Source organism: Zootoca vivipara, chromosome 6 (assembly GCF_965207765.1).
Source record: "Zootoca vivipara chromosome 6, rZooViv2.hap1.1, whole genome shotgun sequence".
NCBI classification, from domain to species: domain Eukaryota; kingdom Metazoa; phylum Chordata; class Lepidosauria; order Squamata; family Lacertidae; genus Zootoca; species Zootoca vivipara.
The window spans coordinates 19,035,945-19,058,755 of record NC_142589.1 but is presented as its reverse complement, the minus strand read 5'-3'; the positions used below and the strand labels follow the sequence as shown (position 1 = coordinate 19,058,755).

Below are 22,811 nucleotides of genomic sequence, written 5' to 3'. Positions count from 1 at the left end.
CCAAAACATCTGGAGGGCCGCAGTTTGGGGATGCCTGTTGTAGGAAAAGTAGGATAAAACTTTGATAGGTAGGCAGCTAACATGCAAAGGCGACCTATGTGCTCCTAAGCATGGTTTTCCCCTGTGTCAGAGAACCATGGCTACTTCTAAAACAAAGTATAGAGAACAACAACCCTGCATATTGCCTTCACCAGGGGTGGGTAACTTGGGGCCCACAAACTGCCACTGGACTCCCAACTGGTATGGCCAAGGATTATGTAAGTCCAGCAACTTCTGCGGTGCGGGGACAGGCAGAATTGCAGAACATGCAGACAAATTTTCACCCACTGCCTCCAAATTAATTTCCTCTTATGTGTCATCAACAAGGGGAGGGCTTTTTTGAAGAGGGGGATAAACCTTGGTTACTAGGCTCTGTCTGGTCACATGATTGATTTATGGTATTTTCCCCCAGCCGGGATGCAAATGAACTACATGCGGACATTCTCATCCTTCCAACAACAGACCTTTTCTTTACGGGCCTTCTGAGTTGGGCAGATGGCTCGAGCACTGTCCATAACAGCTGCGCTCATTTTTGTTACCAGAACAAAAGTCCAAAACGCTGCCCCTCCTTGGCAAATGGAGAGGGATAATAGGTGGAAAAGTTAAAAAAGGTATATTCAAAGCTGCAACAAGTGAGTCTTGGTTTGGATCTCTCCAAAGGAACCGAACCTCGAACAAAGGAGGCACAAAGCTTTTATATAATTGTAGGAAATACAAACATAGGATGCCATCTGTCACAGTAGAGATCAGCGTGGGTGGGCAGAAGTGAACCATTATCCTAACAAAAATATCAAGGGATAGGGAAATGTGTACAGAAAAGAAATCTAGACAGAGGAGTCCAGCGATGAGGAGAGATTCTAAATCCTAGAACTGTTTCCCTTCAGGTACCCATTCACAGAGCATTTTGGTACCCGCTGCCATTGTAAGTATGATATAACCAGGGCTGCCTTCACAGTCACAGACTATTTAACAATATATAATGGTGGCAAAAAGAAAGGTTGCTTGACTGTTGTTCCAACTGTACAGAGACCAGGACCCCCCCCCCAATGCAAAAACCAAGGACCCAGACCTAGTGCCCAATAAATAGTATTCATTATGCATTCAACTTATTTTCACCACTTTGTACACATCCCAAGAAAATGCAGAGGAGCATCCTTTAAAAAAGCACACAGGTTTATTGCATATCAATCTCATGTATAAATCCGTTGTAGCATTGGAAAGATTACATTTGGTATACATTCCTATTCTACAGCATTAACCTCAAAATCAGCGCTTTCTATTCATTATTTTTTTTTAAAGGAATTTCTCTACACAAGTACATTGTTTGTTTTTCATCTTTTTTATCACAAGCATCAAAGTGAAATTTTTGCAAAAAAAATCGCCTTTTATTTTAATCATATTCTACACATCACCTCTTTTTTATTTATTTTTTAACTTTATTTATTCTCCCAACAAAGCGATTTTGTATTAATTAATAACTGCCACTTATTTAAAATTTTCCTTGGCAGTTCAAGGCTTCTAGCCCCAACTCAAAAAAAGAGGAACAAATAATAATAATAATAATAACCCCCAAACGAAACAACAACGGAGGGGGGGGGATGAAACAAAACCCCTAATCACATATACATAAGTGCATCTACTGAATTTTTTTTTCCTTTTTAATAAAAATTTCACAAACGGACACAATAATGACTGCTAAACACAAGTCATGCACAGTTTTGTTTTGTTTTTTTACTTATAAACAGAATAGAAGCAATATACACTCCAGAATGCTAAGGAACTAGCACCTTCCTCTTTCGCAGTGTTTTAAAAACATTATTTGAAAAAAAACAGACATTTACAATTGATTTTAAAAAAAAAGCAAAGGGGGGGGGAGAGACTATACAGTTCTAAAAGAAATAAAATATCCTAGATCAAACGTGTATACTGTAACAACGGCAGGAGGATGCGATAAGAACAGGAAGATGAGGACAGATACACAAATCAAAATCCTTGCTACCATTTATATATATAAGGTTCTTTTTAAAAAAAAACATGAAAAAATTACATCTTTTTGTAGGTAGGCAGTGGGCTTTTTTTTGGAAAAAAAAGCTTGTATTCTGAAGATGCAGAGAAAGACAAGCTAAGACGAGGCATATCTACACTAGAAACATGTGCCAGTTTTTAATTGCAATGGCTGCCCCCCAAAAATCTTAGGAACGCTAGTTTACCTTGAACGCTGAGACTTTCTGGTTAGAGACTCTCAGCCTTTGCAGACTACAGTTCCCAAGGATCTCTGGGGAGATGGAACGGCTAGTGTTAAGCCACTAAAAGTGCAATTCTGTCCAATTCAGTAATAAGCCCCATTGATTTCAACCAGAGTTATTCCAAGGTAAACCACATACAGCAGAGGTGGGCAGATTTCAGGTCCGATGAATCCATTTTCTTTCCCTAGCACTTTTTATTTATTAGTTGCATTCACACACCACCTTTCCTTCGAGGAGCTCCAGACAACATATGTGGTTCTCCTCCATATTTTATCCTCACAACAAACCTGTGAGGGAGGTTTGGCTAAGAGAGAGTGTCTGGATCAAAGTCTCCCAGTGAGGACCTTCATGGCTGAATAGGGATTTTTTACCCTATTCTCCCAGGTCCTCATCCAACAATCTTTAACCATTGCACCATACTGCTGCTCCTGAGATCCACTAACCATGGCCAGTTGCAAAATGGCGGTGCTTTTAAGGACTTGGATGGCTCTTGTCACAGGCTCAGTCTGAGGATATATTTCCAGGACCAACTAGGGCTGTCCATAAGAGTCATAGGACTGTAAGGTTGAAAGGGACCCAACGGTCATCTAGTCTGACCCCCTGCAATGCAGGAATCTTTTGATACACAAATGCACTACTAGTTTTCTCAACAACAAAAAATTAGTTCATTTCAGCAAATTAATTAAAAGCACCTTGCGTGTTTTTACTTTTCCTGTGTTAACACTGATTTACCATTTGCCCGCCACTGGTGTAAAGGATTGCAGCCTTACAGCGCCATCCGAGGCATGTTTACTTGGAGATACATTCCACTGTGTTTAATGGGGCTTACTCCCAGGTAAGTGGGTTGCAGAACTGCAGTTTCAGTCTCTGGTGTAGATATTGCCCTCTAAGAAATGGCTTTAGAATATTTTGATCTTCTGTGAATTGCCTGTTAGAGAGGAAGAAGCAAAGCTGCCGGTTTTTTTAATTTTTCCTTACAAAAAAAAATTAAAAATAAATCATACATCGTTCTGAAAGTGGTATCAATGACTGAGGAATCAGAGACAGCGAGGGAAAAAAGTTGAAAAAGAAAATAAAATACACTTCGATTAAGGCGAAACAAAACCTTTTAATCACAGTATCTGTTAAATATACAGGGAAACAGTTTGACGAGCTTGTGAAGGACACCTACTGACCATTATGGAAGGAAATGTTTCGAGCCCACATTCTCATTGGCAAAGCGGCGGAAGTAGATCGCGCCATTCCTTCATTTATTTATTTTTTTTGTGAGTTTCTACACCATGAAGCATCATCCCCCTCCCCTCCCTCCCTCCCCGCTCCCTCAGACCACGACACACACAAAAAAATTACAGCATATTAAAATAATGAATGTTTTAAGTCAGTAGCTTGCAGTACGACGGAGAGAAACTCAATCCAGTGCTTTTCCTGTGGTTCATTATAGTATTTATTGGTGCCTAAATTTGTACATGGGTACAGTCCATCAGAAACGGTTCCTTGCAGAAGTTGCCCCGTAGTTCATTTGCCATGAGACTTTGGGCAAGAGACCCTCCTTGGGGAGTCGGGGGGTTCTTCCCACTGAGCAAGTGCTTTTCATAATTTGTCACCCTAAACACAAGGATGGGGGAACTCGAAGGCTTCTCCACACACAGAGAAAATAATCTTGCGAAATTCTAACACGATGCTGCCTCATACCGAGTCAGACCGTTGGTCCATCTACCTCTCAGGGATGCCAACTTTCCAGGGTTTCACCAGGCAGGAGCCTTCCCTAGCCCTACCTGGAGATATCAGGGATTTAACTGCATTCCAAGCAGGTGCGCTACCCATTGAGCCACAGCCTCTCCTTAAGTGCTGGTTTTATATAGGCCGGGGGGGGGAGGGAGGGTTGTGTTTGCAACATAAAATGCGCCTTGCCAATCACAGTGCTTTCTTGCTGCTGAGCTTCACAACATAGCCATCTAATCCCGTTTCAACTTCCCTGCCTTGTTTGCTGGCCCCTTTACTGGCTTGAAAGAGCAAGGGGTCTAATTTTGGTTACAAAGGAAGGCAGATGCTTTGACCCACACTTTTCACCCCACCTCAACCACATTTTTCAGGTTCCGCTGACTCACTTCAAGGACATTCCCCTGCCCCCCCCTTCCCCCAGATCATTGACATTATAGACAGTATCTTTTAGCAGGTGTCGGGCGCTGCTTGAACCAATTTTGAGCGCCTTAGGGAAATCACCAAGCCGTTGCAGTCCGAGATATACGCTCTTGCAGCACACGTTTGTGGAACAATCCAGAAAAATAGCCAACCAGGTTTTTTGAGGGGCACACTAACAGAGAGGCAACAATGGTGAAATGGACAGGGGATGGAAATCAGTATTATTATAGACACTGAGATCTAGAGCCTGAGGAATGGGGCTTATTCACTCCGTCCAGAATTCCCTGCTCTCTAGGATCAGCCCTGATTCACACTCAGGTTGCGTAAAAAGTGCCAGTAAACATGAGTTGAAGGGGGCAGTTTCCTCCTTAGATATTCCATTAGCAAGATCATTCTGGTCTTCCAGCGTTACAAGCTTAGCACCTGCCCTCTCTCTCCTATATTCAAACTGCACAGGTGGAGCTGGGCAGGATACATCAACATCTAAGGAGTCCTGTCTAGACACCACAACACCCAGTTCGCACCTTCCCATATAACAGCATTGCGGGGTGGGAGGGAAGAAAGATAGGGCAATTACATGTCCCACATCTGTCAGATTTAAACCTACAGTGGTACTTTGGTTCTCGAACATGAGCCGTTCCAGAAGACCGTTTGACTTCCGAAACGTTGGAAAACTGAGGCGCAAAAGGCTGGGCTGCAAGTACAATTGGGGGGGGGAATGGAAAACACGCAGCGGAAGCCGTTCGACTTCCAAGGTGCGTTCGAAAACAGAAGCAATTACTTCTGGCGTTTGGGCATTCGGAAACCGAAACGTTCAGCTTCTGAGATGCTAGAAAACCGAGGTACCACTGTAAAAACTTACAAAAGAATCTCCGACGTTTCACAGGGTTTGATTACTGGTGTCAAAGTTCAGAAAGCTTATGGCAACAGCAACGGCTCGTCTGCTAAAATTCGGCACTCAGTGCACCTGCCCAAGAAGCAGTAGCCGGCATGTCTAGAGACCCGTGGGAAACATCACTTCCTGGACACAGCACAGTATGACTTGTGGGGAACTTTGGAGGACAGCTGAAGACTGCTCAGATCAGGCCAAAAATATAAGCAGGACTTTGGTGGCGAGGAGGGGAGGGGAGGACTTCCTAAAACAATAATAATTATTGGTAGCTTGAAATAAATGCCACCTGACTCTAATATGGAACACCTCAAGGACTGTTGTTAGGCATTTGCAGTTTGGGTGCTTAGGAGTGGGGGTGTCAGAAGAAGCCATGATTTCCACCTAGCTGCAATCATCGCTATCTCTGTTCTGCTGCAGTTTGGCTTCCACTAAGTCCTACATTACTCATCTCGCTATGGCCAAAACATACATGATTATTCACACGATTAATTTCGATGCATTTCAGTAAAAAGGAAACAAACAAACAAACAAATGCAGAAAAGAACGTAATTATTTACCCAAGGTTTGTGGAGAAAAGAAAAGAGAAGAGAAGAGAAGAAAAGCCCTGTTAGTGAATTCTGCTCATAACTGCTGGCGTGATTTCTGTTTCGGGTGGCATTCTCTGATGCAGAACTCACACATGTGTGATTGTGCGGTTTTTTTAAATAAAAAAAATAGATATTTATAATTGCAATTTTCTTCTGCCCCCCACCTTCTTTTGCCAAACCAAACTACCCTAGAAAATAAATAGAACACTTAATTCTAAATGCAAATATGATAGAAATGATTATTTTTAAGAAACCAAATTAGATGCAGCATATGATTGTCTGGGAAGCTGGCTGTCAGATTAGCGCTTTCATTACTTATGGGTCATTTGGCACATTGACAATGATAAGAACAATTAATTAATAATGGAAAACAATTCACCCTTCTACGTCCTACTTATTGGTCATATGACGTAATAGCCTTTAATTATACACCATTTTGGTCCTTCACTAGTTACTTATATTAACATTGTTATTATTTCCACAATAATGATATCTAACGCCAAATATATATATATGTATATGTATATATAATATAATAATAAAATACTGTTAAGGAAGAAATAAAATAAAAGTGTGTGTGTGTGTGTGTGTGTGTTTTCCTCTCTCTCTCTTTTTTAAAAAATTACAAGTTATATACAGATTAAAGAAAAATCTACCATCCCATAGAATACCCCAATAGTCTTTTATTTTTCTATATATAAAAATTTGGCCCCTGTTTGAACACACAGCCCCACGTGAATGGGATGATTTGCTTTGTAGAAGCTTAAGGAGAAGGAATGGAATGTTAAGAGTGGCTTCTCGCAACCTGTTCACGGACAACAATTCCCAGATTCGGATGCTATCTCCCAGACTTCTTGGCCAGGGCCTGACATGCAAAAGCAGGAATGCCGGATGCGTCCCAGGGGAGGGTTTGCAACCCCCCAACACCGCTATACTCAGTGGTGGCCGATGCCCCACTGGGTGGGTGGGTAGAAGGCACAGGGAGTGTTGTCCCCTGGGCTGGTTGTTAAGTAAGGAGGCAGGTAGGTGAGGGCTGGCTGGGATCAGACTGAGGTTTGTGGGCCAGCTGCCTCTTTGCCTGCATTGTCCAGCCTCCACCGGTTACGCTCAACACTGCTTGGCAAAAGAGGAAGCTAGGTGTAAGGGGGAAGGCTTATAGGGAACAGCCCCCCCCCCCATCAGGTTGAGTTCCTCGCAGAGCAGTAACTCCAGCAGCGGATCAGATTACAGGAGTCAGGAAGCAGAGGGGGAGAGACAAGGCTCTAGCAGCGTCAGACAGCCTCTCCACCGAGTGGAGGGGGAGAAAGGTGGGGAGGAAGGGACCGGAGAGCAGTCAGAAGGACAGACCTTCCCCCCAACACCTGAATTGAGACGGACGGCTCCCCGTAGGACAAGGGGGAGGCGCTACCAAGCTGTTATGTTGGGCGCGAAACAAAAAGAAGCCATTGCGAGGTTCTGACTCAGACTAAGCAGACATGATTTGCAGACACTTTGCACTGTAAATAGTATGCACAATAAAAACATCTTCAAGACAAGCAGATGTGGAGAGTCGTTACTCAAGAGTAGCCACAAGAACCCCTGACACTAGGCATCCACTCTAAATGGCTCCGCGTCTTCTGTGAAGAGAAAGCCTGTGATTCTCACCTGTAGGGAGGTGCGCTAGGGTTGGTGGCACTCAAATTCCCCAAAAGTAAGCACAAGAATCTGTTTATGTTTTGCACCACAGCTGACACCAGATGTCAGCCAGGTTGACTAATAGTCCTGGGGGCCAGAAGCCTCACCGAGCCATCAGCACCTTCCAGCTTTCCTTCAAAGCTCAGCACAAAAGGAGAGAATTTGCCCGGTCTCTTCATTCCTCTTAGAGGAAGGAGGTGCCTTACAGGGAAAGGTTTTCCCCTTGGTTTGTATGATCCCGGCCGTTGCTCAACAATTAAGGGTGTCCATTGGTGGGTCTTGCATGGTGAACCCAGAGATTCTGGAGCCAGACCAGGCTTCGGAAGAACATTCAAATAGCCATTCTGCCGGTGATGTGGCTTTCATCAGCCCTCCGAGCTGATCTAGGAAGCAGAATACTTGACAACCAATAAGGAAGGTCTGACAGCTCAATGAAAAGCATTTACATGCAGCTGGTCACAGGTTCAAACCCTGACATCTCCAGTTTCGAAAATGGCTCTCAGGTGACAGGTGAATGGAAAGACTCCGTTCCTGAGATTGTGGAGAGTTTCTGCCCATCAAAAGGAGACAATACTGGACAAGAAGATCAAATCTGATCTAAGGTAGCTTTGTTATATGGGGTGAAATATCTCAGTGCATCATAGCTGCCAAGTTATCCCTTTTTTAAGGGATTTTCCCTTATGCTGAATAGGCTTCCTCACGAGAAAAGGGAAAACTTGGCAGCTATGCAGTGCATCTTAGCTGAGTAAAAGAGCTGAAACCACAACGTCGATCCTCAGAAATAGCACTGCCTGAGTAAGGCTTGAAGTTAGAGGTGTTTTAACCTTACTGTCCCTCCCAACTCTACAATTCTATGATTTTATTCCTGAAATACAGGTGATATTTATTTGGTGGTGGTGGTGATGTCTAAAGCAAAAGCAGCTAATTAAGCAGGTTTGCTAATATGTGAATCTATCCTTCTTTTTTAAAGAGCAAATGACCTTTTCACCTTTTCCACTTTCTTTGCAGGTGAAGAAGTTGGAGAGACCCAACATTCATAGCGTTAGAATCTGAAATTTTCTTGCTTGGTTATTGGAAAGGCATTATCTTGGAAAACGACCTAGAAATAGCAGTTAATCTTTTAACAGCTGCAAGAGTATTGAAGGGCCTGGTCCAGAGTGATCAATGGAGAAAAAAAAGAGATGGGATAGCCAACTATTTCAGAATGCAAAGTCTCCAGTACAGTCGTACCTTGGCTCCCGAACGTAATCCATTCCGGAAGTCCGTTCGACTTCTGAAAACGTTCGAAAACCAAAATGTGCCTTCCAAATGGCTGCAGGAGTTTCCTGTACTTAATCAGAAGCCGCGGAAGCCATGTTGAATGTTTGGGTTCCCAAGAACGTTTGCAAACTGGAACACTCACTTCCGGGTTTGTGGCGTTCGGGAGCCAAAATGTACGACTCGCAAGGCGTTTGAGAACCAGGGTACGACTGTACAGTAACACAGAGATGGGAAGATGAGGTGGTTTCTGAAGTCAGAGTTTGATGTTATCTACAAGGTGGTGCCTTTGACTGCAATCGGTAACCCTGGCTGTTTGGTTTCCCCTCTCCCTGAAATGCCGTGTAAAAGAAAAATTCGAAATGTGGCAGTGTCATGGTGCCACAAAGCCAGTGAAGCACAACAGGGACAGAAATCAATGCATGATGTTGCCTATGTTGTTTCACATTCTCCCCCACCCATTAGATAATACTGGGGGGGGGGAGGAGAGAGAGAGAGATTGAGATAGAAAAAAGAAGAAACACCCGTCTTAATGTTTCCTCCAGTACAATCACTACCTGCCTGCCACAATGTAGGTGTCACCAAGCTTTGGGGAGCCTCGGGGCCCATTTGCAAGCCAGAGATAACTCAGAGGTGCTGCACATCCTACAAGCAAGCAGACACAACCATAGCATACTATTGATTACCACAAAATGCTGCTTCCAAGCTGAACTCGAAACTGGGGAGGGGATCACATGGGTAGCAGGAAGGGCCTCTGTGGGCAGATGTGTGCCCACGGGCATCTCTTTGGCAACCGTTACCCTGTTGTCTAGTTCCTGCCTTGGCAGCAACTGCAGGAAGACCTGAGCACCTGATAATTACCATACCCCTCTTGCCCAAACTTACTCTAAAAACCAACCCTGTGCTGGGAGGGGGGGGAACCCCCTAAACCCGCATGAACCCTAAGCAAAGCAAATGCTGGACTCACAACAATTTGTCATTAAGGTCTCAACACTATTTCTGTGTCCTGGAACTTGATCTAGAGATGATTTGAAAACATTGGCACTGGACGGGAGGGAATCAGAACTGAAAATCTGCAAACAGAAATAAACAAAAACCAATCAGACACCCTCATAATGCTATTTGTCCTTGCTTTAGGAGTTAGTTTAAATAGTGATTGTGGAATATGGTGGGAAAGGTTGTCCCTTTATACTGAAGAAGTTTGGGGAGAGAGGAATAAGGCTGGCTTCGGTTGGTGTTGACTTGGGACCCTGTCTTCTTGCCAACAGCCTCTCGCCAACCTGGTGCCTTTCAGAAGTTTTGGACTAGAACTCCCACTTTGCTGGCTGGCTGGGGCAGGTGGGAGTTGTTCCCACAACCTCTGGAGGGCACCCGGTTGGCGAAGTCTGGTCTTCTGCATGGGAGCTGACCTGGCAACAGATTTGAGGCTTCCTACCTGTTGGCACAAGACTCACGGTTTGACCTCTGCACAGGTCTCTGTGCGAAACTCTGCTGCCACAGTCTGCAAGAGAGGTTGCCGGCCCATCCCTGGGGGGGAAACAAAAATTGTGGAGCTGGACCCTAGCAAGATGCTTTGATTGATGCCGTCAGGCCCCCCCTTTAAGAACCCCAGGAGTGGCCCCGATCCACACCTGTGCCGAAGCTGCTGTCAAAATTCCACCGAAAGCGCAACCGTGAGGCAGATTTGGCAATCTGGCAGACCAAAACAAGCAAACAGAGGAGTTCAAAGGGAAGCAGAAGGGATTTTGGTAAGGATTGTGACGCTTCTCGGGTCAGAGGGAAGGAAGGTCTGTGCACCCCATTTATCAGAGGAACTGATTTTGAACCTTAACTACTTCAAGCTATAGGGGAGTAATTCTGTTTTCTGGCTGTGCAACAGGAGAGGGAAATTACATAGTGCCTCTCTTGCCCATTTCAAACTTTTACAGGCTGTTTTCCATCATAAGCACAACCTGGGCAGGTGGGATTGTGAAGGCCATACACACAGTTTCCTCCCACAGCCCCAGCTGCTCCTCAGCTCAGCATCAGAACTTCACATAATGTGTGGCTTGTTCCACACTTTATGCTGAATGCAGCTTGTGACTTGCACACCGACTGTACACTCCTTGATTGTTACATGTGAATAACCATACAAGTATACAGCTCAGCAGATGTGCACCCCGGCCCAGAAAGACTGCGCACTCGTCGTCGGACGTAGCGTGCGAAAACCCCTCGAGAGAAGTGGCAATGGGTGGCTGCAAACCGGAGTTACAGAGGTTTTTCCCCTTTAAAAAAGTATGCCAACAAGCTTTCCGAAAGGCACCCACTGGGGGACAAGAGAGGTTATTGCCCACAGCGGCGCCACCCAAAGAAGGGTGTACACAATGCACATAAGATGAGGGAAAGGAAACTTGACACCTTTTCTTTTCTTTTTTTAAAGAGAGGGAAGGAAGCAAACGAAACGCAACAGAAGTCCTAATCTCAGCAGAACTCCAGTGACTTCATTGGAATTGGACCTGACCTAGAACGTCGTTTTCTTCTTCTTAGCAGAACTGGATATGAGGGTCAAAGGACTTCATGTGGGGTCGGGTGGGGTTGTTTACAAGGAGTTTTTTCGCTGGCTCAGCAACACGGTCTGTAACATGAGAGGGTGGGGCACGATTGGATTTGCTAACGGCAAATGCACCTGGCACTCCCCCAGCCCCCGCCCAATGCAGGAAGCAACTTTTGCTCCTGGGATGTACTATGCGTCAGAGAGATGGCAGGCCCTCGGGGCTGCTGTGGTGGTGGCTTCCTAGGTCCGACGAAACAGGGAATGAGCTGTCCGTGGTGGGTTCCTTCTCCTGGTGGTGGGAGGATGAGCCCCGAGGGCTTCCTGTCCAGTCCTCCGCTGCTGACCAGAAGGTCTGAGAGGGGAGACGTGTGGCACCTCGGCCTCCTTGCTTGGGATCTCGGGCCGGGCGCCTTCTCCTCCAGCCTCTCAGAGATGACCGATGGCGCTGAAGCCTCCTGGCTCAGAAGCAGCACCTGCCATGTTCAACCAAGCATCCAGAGAGTTCTGGGAAGAAGGATGGAGGGGAGTGTTCTCAGAAAGGGACAACATCATTGCATAAGCCTAAGGGGGGGAAGAGAAGAAAAACACAGCGAGGGGAAGAGGGCATCAGTACATGCTGGTCAGATCTTTGTCAGCAAAGAAAAGTGTGTGTGTGTGTCAGGATTCTAAGAAAGGCAGTGCGGTGTAGTGATTAGAGGGCTGGGCTGAGACCCGGAAGCCCAGGTTTGAAATCTCTTCACTGAGCTGTGAGGCTTACCAAGGGGGCACAGTCTCTCAGCCTAGCCTACCTGACAGGGTTGTTGTGAGAGAAGAGGAATGGCACACACCACCTTGAGCTCTATGTAGCCATGAGAAACAAATGTCACCCCCATTCACTTCAAGGGACTTTTGTGCAATATGCACTTTCCTGGAGGTGCGGCGTGTTTTTGCATGGGACAATGGCAGCAAGCGCTGTGCTCTCCAGATGTTGCTGGACTTCAAGAGTTGTGCCTGGCGTTATTCACGCTCGGGATATACCCCCACTGGCTTGTAGCCAACCAAGTCCTACTCAGAGTAGACCCATTGGAATCAAGAAAGCTAATTTGGGCATGCCTGGGGATGTCAGTGGGTTTCTTTTGAGCAGGGCTAGCACTGAATGCAACCCCGCGAAGAGAACGGGCACGACAGCCCAAGTTGTTTTATTTTTATTTTTATTTTAATTAAATCTCAGTTGTGGCCAAGGTTGCCTCTCATGAACTCCAGCCCATATGGCCAAGAGATGGTGAGAGTTGCACTCCAGTAGCCTCTTGAATGTGCCACTTTGGCTATCCTTGCTTTTTTTGGGGGGGGGGTGGTAGGATGGGAAATCAGAATGGCTCAGTTTCCAGATCTCACCCTCAGGCATGTGTGCTCTCTCCTTATGTTTAAGTTCCCTCACTTCCTGACTGAGGTTGCCCCCTTGCCCTGGACCATATAATTGACTGGATGGATGGGGAAAGGGATGACCTGCCTCCCACCTGCTCTGGTGTGTCTATGCATGCCAACCGTGGGGTGGCCATGCCCATTTTTAAGCCACACTCGCCACCTCTGGCATGCAGCCTCTGGGGGCTTGGAAGGTGGCAATGCGGCCCTTGAGCCTGAGAAAGCTAGCCCCCCCCTTCTTGAAATGGCAATGTCACCACTTGCTTCCAAATGTGGTAAGTGAGCACTGCTGCACTGGGAGGGGGGAAGGCACCCTACTCATTTCTGCTGAGTGGGGCATCCCTGGACCTCTGCCCCCTGATGGCACCACTGCTTGAACTGGACGAGGTCTTAGGCTGTGGAATCCAGGGGGAGAGGTTTATTTCATAGAAACTGTGGAGTTGGAAGAGACCCCCAAGGGACATCTAGTCCACCCCCCTCTGCAATGAAGGAATCACAGTTAAATAATCCCTGGCACACGGCCATCCAACCAGAGGATGCCGTTTCCACCAGAATGATTGATCTGATTCAGGATCAGAAAAGCGCAGTCAGGGAAAACAATGTCCTGTCTTCCCCATTCTACTGAGATCCAATAACAAACGTTGACCATAGGAATCCAGGGAGATGAGTGCAGGATTCCTCACTAGGAAAAGAGGAGGATGGACTTCAGAGTGAACAGCAAAAAGGTTTAGGTTTGGAAAATCAAATCCTGTGCTCTCCCTCCTTCTCAGCTCTACTGCCTTTGGCCAAATCACAATTCTGTGGCGGTGTTGGTGTATATACCATTGTAGCAAAGCAACCACAGGAGCCCTCTGTAAAACCAAGACTGAAATTGCAGGGAAACAGGAACAGGGAACATAAAGTCCATAAAAAAATTAGTAGGTTTTCAGCATATTAGTATTAAAAAGACAAAGACAAAGAGACATGCATGGAAACAGGAAACGGGACCTCCCTCTCTTTCTCAACAAAGAAGAACATGATAATTAAGTTTCCCACACAAAACAAAAGTAGGGGAGCTTGAGGTTCCCTGAAGCTACCTTCAGGGAGGGTCTTTCCTACAGACTTAAAATGGTTTAAACAGCAATTCTATCTTCCCAGGTAAAAACCTTAATAACTGCAGTTCTCAGAAGAAAGGCTAGGGGGAGCTATGAGAGAGAATTTTCACGGACCTCAAATCTCAGGATCAGGGATGCTATGGCAGGGTGATACTGGGGTTGTGTTGCATAGGGACCATCTTCAGAGTAAACCCATTGCAATGAAGAACTTACGACTTGTTCATTTCAAAGGGTCTTCTCTGAGCAGAACTCAGCTGGCTGCAACCCGCAAGACCACCACCCAAATTTGTACGCGTATCGATGCAGAGGGAGGTCCTCAAGCAAGTTGAGAAGGTGGGCAGCTGGGCTCTCAACAGAACTTTGCACTTTGCAAAGCAATGTTTCTTGAGTTTAGGGAAAGAGTGGTGACCTGAGAGGCAGTTGAAAGGATCTCTGCCACTCCACCAATGCTCCTGCCAAGGATTCTTGCTTCTTCTTTTTTGAGGTGAGGAGTGGCAAGCTATGGCGGTATGAAACAAGTGCTGGGTTGAACCTATTTCTCCATAATTCAACGGCCAGTGAGCATCTTGGTCTCTCTAAAGCAGGGCTGGGGAACCTATGGTCCTCCAGAAGTGGTTGGAGATCCATGGGCCTCAGCAAGCATGGGCAATGGCAAGGGATGATGGGAGTTTTATTCCAGCAACATCTGGAGGGCCACAGATTCTCCACCCGTGACCTACAGCAGGAGTAAGCAAGGTAGTGGCCTCCTGGTTTGCTTGGGCTACAACTCCCTTCATCCTCAATCAATAGGGGTGATGGAGGTTGGTATCCAAAAACATCTGGAGGGGACCACATTGGCTGGTCCTGCTCCACAGCCTTCTGGCTTCCTTCTAGCCACTAGCATTTCATGGTGATCTAGTGCAGAAACAGCCACGTGGCTGGAAGGAATTTTGAAGGAATTTGGCAAGGCAGGGAGGTCTGCTGGCTGCCAATTGTACTTGGCAAGTTCTCGGACAATAAAAAAGTGAAATAAAAAACCCCACCACCAAACCATCTACCCAAGGCTACCTCTCCTGTAAGTAAGGTGTGCAACCTACCCCACCACTGAGAAAAATTTCTAGCAACTCATGTCCATGTTTGATGGATTTTCTTGGTACCTCTCCCCACAGCAAATGTTCAAAACACTGGCTCAGCCTATAAAACCCAAGAGAAATTAGCCATGCAGATTGACCCAGTCGTCTTTCCCACCATCACCTCTGAGGTTAGAATGGTAGGCAACCCAAACCATAAATCCTGATGAAAACATGCCCCTATAATGTTCTGCGGGACCTGCCACTGCTTGGCTGCGAGTTCCCAGTGTTGGCCATTGTTCATGGGGACCTTTGGCGAGGAAAGGAACCCCCTTCGTCACCACGAGAGGGAAAACTGCGGAAAATATCCCAAGGGTACACCTACCTGATTTTTAGCCTGCCTGTACAGAGTCTGTTTTATTGCCTCAGAGTCTAAGGTGGGGTTATACACATCTTTAACTTCAAAAGCTTCCTCGGACGCCTTGCGTAGATCCAGCCCCTTCCCAAACTGCGGTAACTGCTCCAAATCTAACAGGCCGGCTTCGTCCTCCTCAACACACCTGTACCAATGACCAGGAGGGGAGGGGAGGGGTGGACCTGTTAGCGCATCTGACTGTTCACAAACGGGGCCAAGGTGAGCGTCGCCAAACTCGGGCAGGGGCTGACAACATGCACAGACTGTGGAGGAGCTGCCTGGAAGCTACATGCAGGATGTGTTAAAGGGAGAGAGACACACAACACACACACACACACACACACACACACACAGAGAGAGAGAGACAGGCACATGGACGGACAGACGAGGGGCTTGCAAATGATCACTGAGGAACAAGCAAAGCATGGCGAGGGGATGGATGTGTGAGTTTGGATCGCACACCATCTCACTGGCATGTGGTGCTGCATGCGCCGTTTGGTGCTCACTGCCCAGCTGGGGAGCTCTCCCTGGAGACGCCTCAAAGGGATTCTCAGTGCCCCCTTGCACCAGGGGTGAGGAACCTCAGGCCCAGAGGCCAGATGTGCCTGCCCTGGCCCTGCTATACAATGCAGCCCTTGGGATTCTCCCCAGGCCCCATTGCTCCTGCTATGCCCCCCCCCAAGTGCTTCTGCTTGGTGGGATTGTGTCTTTGGACTCTGATAATGCCTCTTGCTTGCCTGCATGGGGAACACAGAGGGGTGTGTCAGCGCTGGGTGGTGCCCATCCAGACTGGTGGGGTGGAAGGCGGGGAGGTCAACAGCAGGTGGCGCCAGAGCCAACGACAGGCCAAGCCAAACAGTTCTAGAGGTTTTCCCATCCTCCTCCCTGCCGAGTTCTACAAGGGGCAGCACTGAGACCAAGGAGGAGGAAGCTGCGGGCGTCTGCTTGTGTGTGTGTGTGTGTGTGTGTGTGTGTGTGTGTGTGTGTGTGTGCAGCTGAAAGTTATGGACTTCATAATGGAGACAAAAGAGTCCAAAAGGCCCCCTCTAGGCTCTGGAGCACCTTGCTCCCTCGGGGTGATGCCATGGTGAGGAGCAAAAACAGCAAGCGTCTCACCAACTGCAGGTGAAAAATGGTGAGCATAGAGGGTTTCAGGCACTGCCATGCTCTTGATGATGGCCTCAGGAGCGGATTGAGCCTCACAGTCTTTCCTGAAAAATGCTGGGTGATCCATACTATACAGTGGTGCCTCGCTTAACGAATGCCCTGCATAACGAAATTTCCGCTTAACGAAAGGATTTTTCGAGCGGAGGTTGCCTCGCTAGACGAATTCATTTTATGAAAAATTCATCTAGCGAATTGCGGTTTCCCATAGGAATGCATTGAAATTCAATTAATGCGTTCCTATGGGCAAAAAAAAAAAAAAAAAAAATCAAAAAATTTCCAATGCATTCCTATGGGATTCGCTAGACGAATTTTTCGTTATAAGAAAAGATCCGTGGAACGAATTAAATTTGTCTAGCGAGGCACCACTGTACTTGGCTATGCCTTATTTCCCAGCCGTGTGTGTGAGATTGAGAGTTCTCATCCATGCTGGGAGGGACACAAGCTAGAGGGGACCTTAGACGTGCCTGCCAGGGCATACAGGGACCCATAGGAACTGCACTTCCCATGGATCCCTGGATGCCTTGGATGAAGTGGACATGTGTGAAGGTGTCCAAAGGCTCTCTCTGCAGCCTGCGGAAGCTTGCATGGGATGCTGATGGTGTTCTGTGGCTTTGCCTGTTACCGCAGCTCAAGGCCAATGCTGAGAGCTGAGCTAGACTCCCTTCATTGGAGAGGTAATGGATGGTTCATGATCCCCGCCCCCCACGACTTGCCAATGAGGGGTGGGAAAAGCAGGCGTTCCCCCCACCACACGCTGAAAGTCCTGTCCCACCCACCTTCGGGTGCGGTCAAAACTCATGGTAAGGGACGTGGCCTCTTCATCTTCCTCATCCTCATACCCTCCTTGCGGCTCTGTCGTCGGTGACGCAGTCTCGTCCTGCGACTTCCCCGTCAGGCTGTCATCGTCTTCCTCTTCCAGTTCTTCCTCCTCCTCGTCGACATCCTCTGTTTTGTCATTTGCGAGGCCATGGCACTGGGAGTTGCCATCAGCATTCTGGATTTCAGGCCTGTGGGTTGCAAGTGCAAAGGTTTCGGAGGGGGGGGGGGGTTGTGGTAAACCAAGAGCAAAGATGACTTTCAGTTTGAGAGTCATGTCCATCTTTGTAAAGGTGCTTTTCTGCTTTTGGGTTATAAGAAATATGCTAGGACATTTTCTCATACACATGCCTTCCTAACCTCCGCTCCTTTGAGAATGTCTTATGCCCAGGAAAGTAAAAAGCTAGAGGTAAAGGACCCTTGGGTGGTTAAGTCCAGTCAAAGGCGACTATGGGGTTGCGGCGCTCATCTCGCCTTCAGGCTGAGGGAGCCGGCGTTTTCCCACAGACAGCTTTCCAGACTATGTGGCCAGCATGACTAAACTGCTTCTGGGACAACGGAACACTGTGACGGAAAACAGAGCACACAAAAAGACCGTTTACCTTCCCACCACAGTGGTAACTATTTATCTACTTGGACTGGTGTGCTTTCAAACTGCTAGCTTGGGAGGAGCTGGGACAGAGCAACGGGAGCTCACCCCATCACACGGATTTGAACCGCCAACCTTGGCAAGTCCAAGAGGCTCAATGGTTTAGATCACAGCGCCACCCGCGTCCCATGCTTTTTACCAGGAAAGTACATGTCCCACGGCCTACAGCTTCATGGGGTACAACTGAGCGCATTCCTTACAGCACCCCAGGTACTAATGGATCTACTTTTAGGGAGAGGCATACCTAGGCTCCCTTGTGCCTCTGAAGTCAGGAGAGACCATGGACCAGAAAATCAAAAACTTTGCTTTTTGTCTCTTTCTGCACTTGCCAGTGACTTTCCCCCATGACCATCAGGGTCAGGTCTGCTCTGTTCTGTCTCCCCTCCTTCACCTTGGTCCAGTCTACCTGTCTGCCTTCCTGCCTTCCTCCCTCCTTCCCCAACCTGCTGCTTTCCCTTCTGCCTCCCTCATTCCCTCCTTTCTCCCCCTCCAACTCTCACCCACTCTCATTCTTTCTTCCCTCCAAACTCCACTTGGTGCTCCACTCACACATCTAACAGTGCCACTGGGGAAAGGGGCTGCTGCAAGGGCCCCTGCCGGTAACCAGATTTCTCTGCCAAAGAGCCCAGAGCAGCCTGCACACCTTGCCTGGCTGCCCGGAGCAGTGGAAAAGCTGCCCGGAGAGCTCATAGCAGGCAGGCTCCTAGTCACTCTGACCAAGAGTGAAGAGACACCCTTTTTGCACCCCTTTGGGTCTGTGCCCTTGGTGGGCCAACTTGACCAACTCGTAGGTACACCCCTGCTTTTAAGGCTCTTCGCTTTCCCTGGGTTTTTGGCCCTTAATTTGAAGGGATTGGAATTGTGGCTTCTTTTAGTGGGGTAGGGTAACTAAGCCCTGCCTTTTATCTGTATAGCTGGGTCTGTTTTTTGTTTGTTTGTTTTAGATTTTGGAGATCTCAAGCCATAAGGTGGTCAGATTGGTCTCAACTAGGGCCAGGGCCTTTTCAGTACTGGCCCCGACTTGGTGGAACACTCTCTCACAGGAGACCAGGGCCCTGCGGGATTTGACATCTTTCCGCAGGGCCTGCAAGACGGAGCTGTTCTGCCTGGCCTTTGGGCTGGACTCAGCCTGACCCCTATGTTTTCCTCCCTTGTGGTTTTGATTTGGGCTACTTTAAAATGAGGCTGCATTTAAAAAAATTAAATTCAAACTGTATTTTAACCCGTATTTTAATTAATTGTTTTTCTTCCTTTTACGTCTTACTGTAATTTTATTGGTGTCAGCTGCCCTGAGCCTGGTTTTGACTGGGGAGTATAAATAAAAAATTATTTATCGTTGTTGTTGTTGTTGTTGTTGTTGTTGTTGTTGTTGTATTTTAACTTGGCTGCTCTTAATTGTCTTTAATGTTAAGTTGCTTCCAGGCCCTTGGTGAGAAAAGCAGCAGCAGCAGCAGCAGCAACAACAACAATTTGCACGGTGTTTGAGATTGCCATAGTATACTCAAGGCACTCTGTAAACTTTTATTTCCCAGCGATCTTCGCTGATTCTGTGAAACTGCCTGTATTCTAAGCTGGAGGGAAATGACACTCAGTCTATATAACACAGCTGAGCTAGAGAAGTTCACAGCCCATGCCAGGTAAATAAGGAACTTGAATGACATCACTCATTTCAAAGTTCTGTATGCTTGGCTGACTATAAACCCGGCGCTGACAGCTTGCCATGCTTAATTCAGATGATATCTTTGCCACAGGCCCACCAGGATCCAGGAACAACATTGTCCCAGACAGAAAATAAGCATCGACCCTCAAGAGCCATCAGAAATGTCGTGATTAGTGTCTGACTTGGGGGCCCCACTCCAAACATGGAATTCTTGATGCAAACCCCCCCCCCCCACAAATTAAGTATTTTTTCTTTCTTTCTTAAATGTCCATGTTCACATTACACGGCATTTGGAAAGATCAGAATAGCCTGATCATAATTGCAACTGGCACCGCCTAGAAGGATGGAGAGGGAGTGTATTTGTGTGCAGGGTACAAAAAGGACCCTATTTATTTCTTCTCTTGGTCCGTAAGCAGATCAAATATGCCCCCCCCCCCGGGTCAATGTGAGGTTTAAAAAAATTAAGGGTAGGGAGCACACCAGCTTCCTGAGAGCCCTGCATCTCATCACATAGTCTAAACAAGCTCAGAAGCTACTTGCAATTAAAAAACATCAACAAAAAGCCACACATACGAAAGCCAGGTCCCCCCAATTTCATTTTCCCTAGAGATCAATTATGCCATTCTGCTGAGGATTCCACCTCTAATTTGGTATCAATTTGTGTGTGTTTGCAACTAACGTGGAAAGATTCCTGATTTTCCACCGAAACTCCACCCTTGACTTTTCAGCGTTTCCTTTTCTCATTTAGATCTAAAGCGCGAAGTTTTAAAAGCAAACTATTTCACAGGGTTTTTGCTTTGTTTTGTTTTGGTACTGTGAGGGACAAGGGATACAGGGAAGTCCCTCCCATCTTAAGTTCCAGCCCATCACCAAGCGCTGGAGAGAGTAAGGAGAGCTCTGCCTCCAGCGGAGAGTCAGGAAGTGGTGTCCGAGGCTCAGGCAGGGTTGTGGAGCCCATGCCTCAGGTGGGACAGGAAGTTGGACGCACGGGGGGGAGGCCAATCCCCCCAACTCCCGAATTGCGACGCAAACGTAGGGGGAAGAGGTTGGGTCTGCCAAAGTTGTGGTGCTGGAAGAAAACGCGCCAATCGCCATTCGGGAGTTCTGACACCTCACCTTAAGGATGCATTTTTACTGCTCTGAACACTGTAAATAGTCAGCACTTAATAAAAGCCTTAAAAGACCATGCTGGAGTCGTTACTCTAGAGTAGCCATACCAGGCCCTCTGACAGCAACTCCCGAATCTTTTTTGGCTACTTTGGAGTGCAGCGATGAGCGCTCAAGAGGCTGAGCATTGGAGGCTGGAGGCTGAAGCAGCGAAGCAGGAGCTACAGACCCTCACAGCGCACGCACAGCAGCAATTGCATGCCGCTCAGGAGGAAGCGCGAGGGGCGCAGGAGGAGCTGAACAAGCTGGTGGACCAGGTGAGGACAAAAGAGGAGACTGAGAAACAGCTAAGGGTGATGGTATTAGACCTGCAGAAAAAGTTGGAAGAGGAGAAAGCCGCTAGAGGTGGGGGGGCACCCCAGCCGCAGCTAGTCCAAGTGAGAAGGGGACAGAGCCTAGTCACCAAGTTCAGCGGAGACCCGAGGGAGTACCTCGGATTCGAGACTGAGATAAATTATGCGCTGGAATTGCATGCAGCAGAATTCCCAGATGACGCGCACAGAGTCTACTTTATCATAGAGCATTTGACGGGGGCCGCCCGGGAATGGGTAAGACCGCTCATCGCGCAAAAAAATCCTTGCATGAAGAACGCAACTTTATTTCTAGAAGCTTTAAAATTAATGTACGCTAGCGACAGTGAAATGGAGGCCACTAAACAGGAGCTTCATGACCTAACACAAGGAAAATCGACAGTTAGAGACTACTGGGCGAAATTCACCATGCTGGTGCACAAACTGGGGTGGGATCTGAACAGTGAGCCAGTGAAATCAGCCTTCTACCTAGGTTTGCATGCAGACGTTAAGGATGAGCTGGCAAGAGGTCCTAGACCGCAGACTATGGATCAGCTCAGCAAAGCGGCGCTAGCGGTGGGGGTGAGGCAGGAATCCAGATGGTATGACAAACAAGCGACGCGCGCAGCAAAACCTTGGTTCCCACGCTCTCAGGACAGACCACATCACCAAAACCCACCCCAGGGACCGCCCCCAGACCCGCCCAGACCAAGCCCAGAGCCGGAACCGATGGAGATCGGGGGAGCGCGCGCGCGGGCTTTTCAAACCCCGGCGGCGCCAAAACGCAAGGAGGGAAGAGGAGGGAATTGCTTTCTCTGCAACTCCCCCCGGCATCGCGTCAGAGACTGCCCTCATCGCAGGGAGTGGCAAGGAAAGGCGGGAACGGTTGTACCTTCCCCCACTGACGTAGCACCACAGCAGGGAAACGAGACAGCCTGGCTGCAGGAGACAAGGGGCAGCAGCCAGGCACAGTCAGCAGTGAACAGCCCCAGCCCGCCCACCCGCACAGAGAGGAGCAGAGCCAGCCCACCCCTCCCAGAGCAGGAGTGGTTCTAGAAGTCACGCTGACGCTCCCAAATGGCTACCCCCTGTCAGTCCTCGCCTTAATTGACAGTGGGGCATCTGCCAACTTCTTCTCGAGAAACTTTGCAGAAGAGCACCAAATCCAACTTCTGCAGCTGGATTTTCCCCTGCATGTGGCCACCATTGATGGCAGAGAGTTGCTGGGAGGGGCCATCACTCATCAAACCCCCCCCATGAGAATGACGGTGGGAAGGCACTCAGAGACACTGGCTTTCAACGTCACGACCATCTCAGACCCCCCCATCGTTTTGGGAATGAGCTGGCTGGCGCGCCACGACCCTTCCATAAGTTGGCACCAGAGATGCATCACGTTTGGGTCGGACTTTTGTCTGGAACATTGCATGCAGCACCAACCAGGGGAGGGGCCTCCGATAGCCACGGTGGCCACCATGCACGTCAAAGGGGGTGAGGCGATACCCAAGCCGTACTGGGACCTGCAGGAGGTCTTCAGCGAAGCGGAGTCCGACCACCTACCCCCACACAGGCCTTTTGACTGCCAGATCAACCTGGTGCCGGGGGCAACTATACCCCCAGCCAAGCTGTACGCCATGTCAGACCAGGAACTGGAGGATCTGCGCGCTTTCATAGACAAGAACCTCAAGCGGGGGTTCATCAGAGAAAGCAAGGCAGCAGGGGGCAGCCCGGTCTTC

At 48.0% G+C, this 22,811-nt stretch overlaps 1 protein-coding gene across 5 annotated transcripts in view; it reads right to left on the bottom strand.

The window, feature by feature from the left end:
* Nucleotides 1-1,191: 1,191 nt before the first annotated feature.
* PRDM16 (PR/SET domain 16) overlaps nucleotides 1,192-22,811 on the bottom strand; it is a 474,533-nt gene continuing 452,913 nt past the window's right edge. For 4 of the 5 annotated variants that reach the window (XM_060276169.2, XM_060276168.2, XM_060276167.2 and 1 more), the window contains 3 exons: nucleotides 17,273-17,503; nucleotides 15,300-15,474; nucleotides 1,192-11,931 (listed from right to left, as the gene is read on the bottom strand). In XM_060276169.2, coding sequence (XP_060132152.2) covers nucleotides 11,797-11,931; nucleotides 15,300-15,474; nucleotides 17,273-17,503 — 541 coding nt within the window. In that variant the 3' untranslated portion in view covers nucleotides 1,192-11,796. The remainder of the gene's footprint in view (nucleotides 11,932-15,299; nucleotides 15,475-17,272; nucleotides 17,504-22,811) is intronic. The other variant, XM_060276172.2, reaches the window with a different exon arrangement.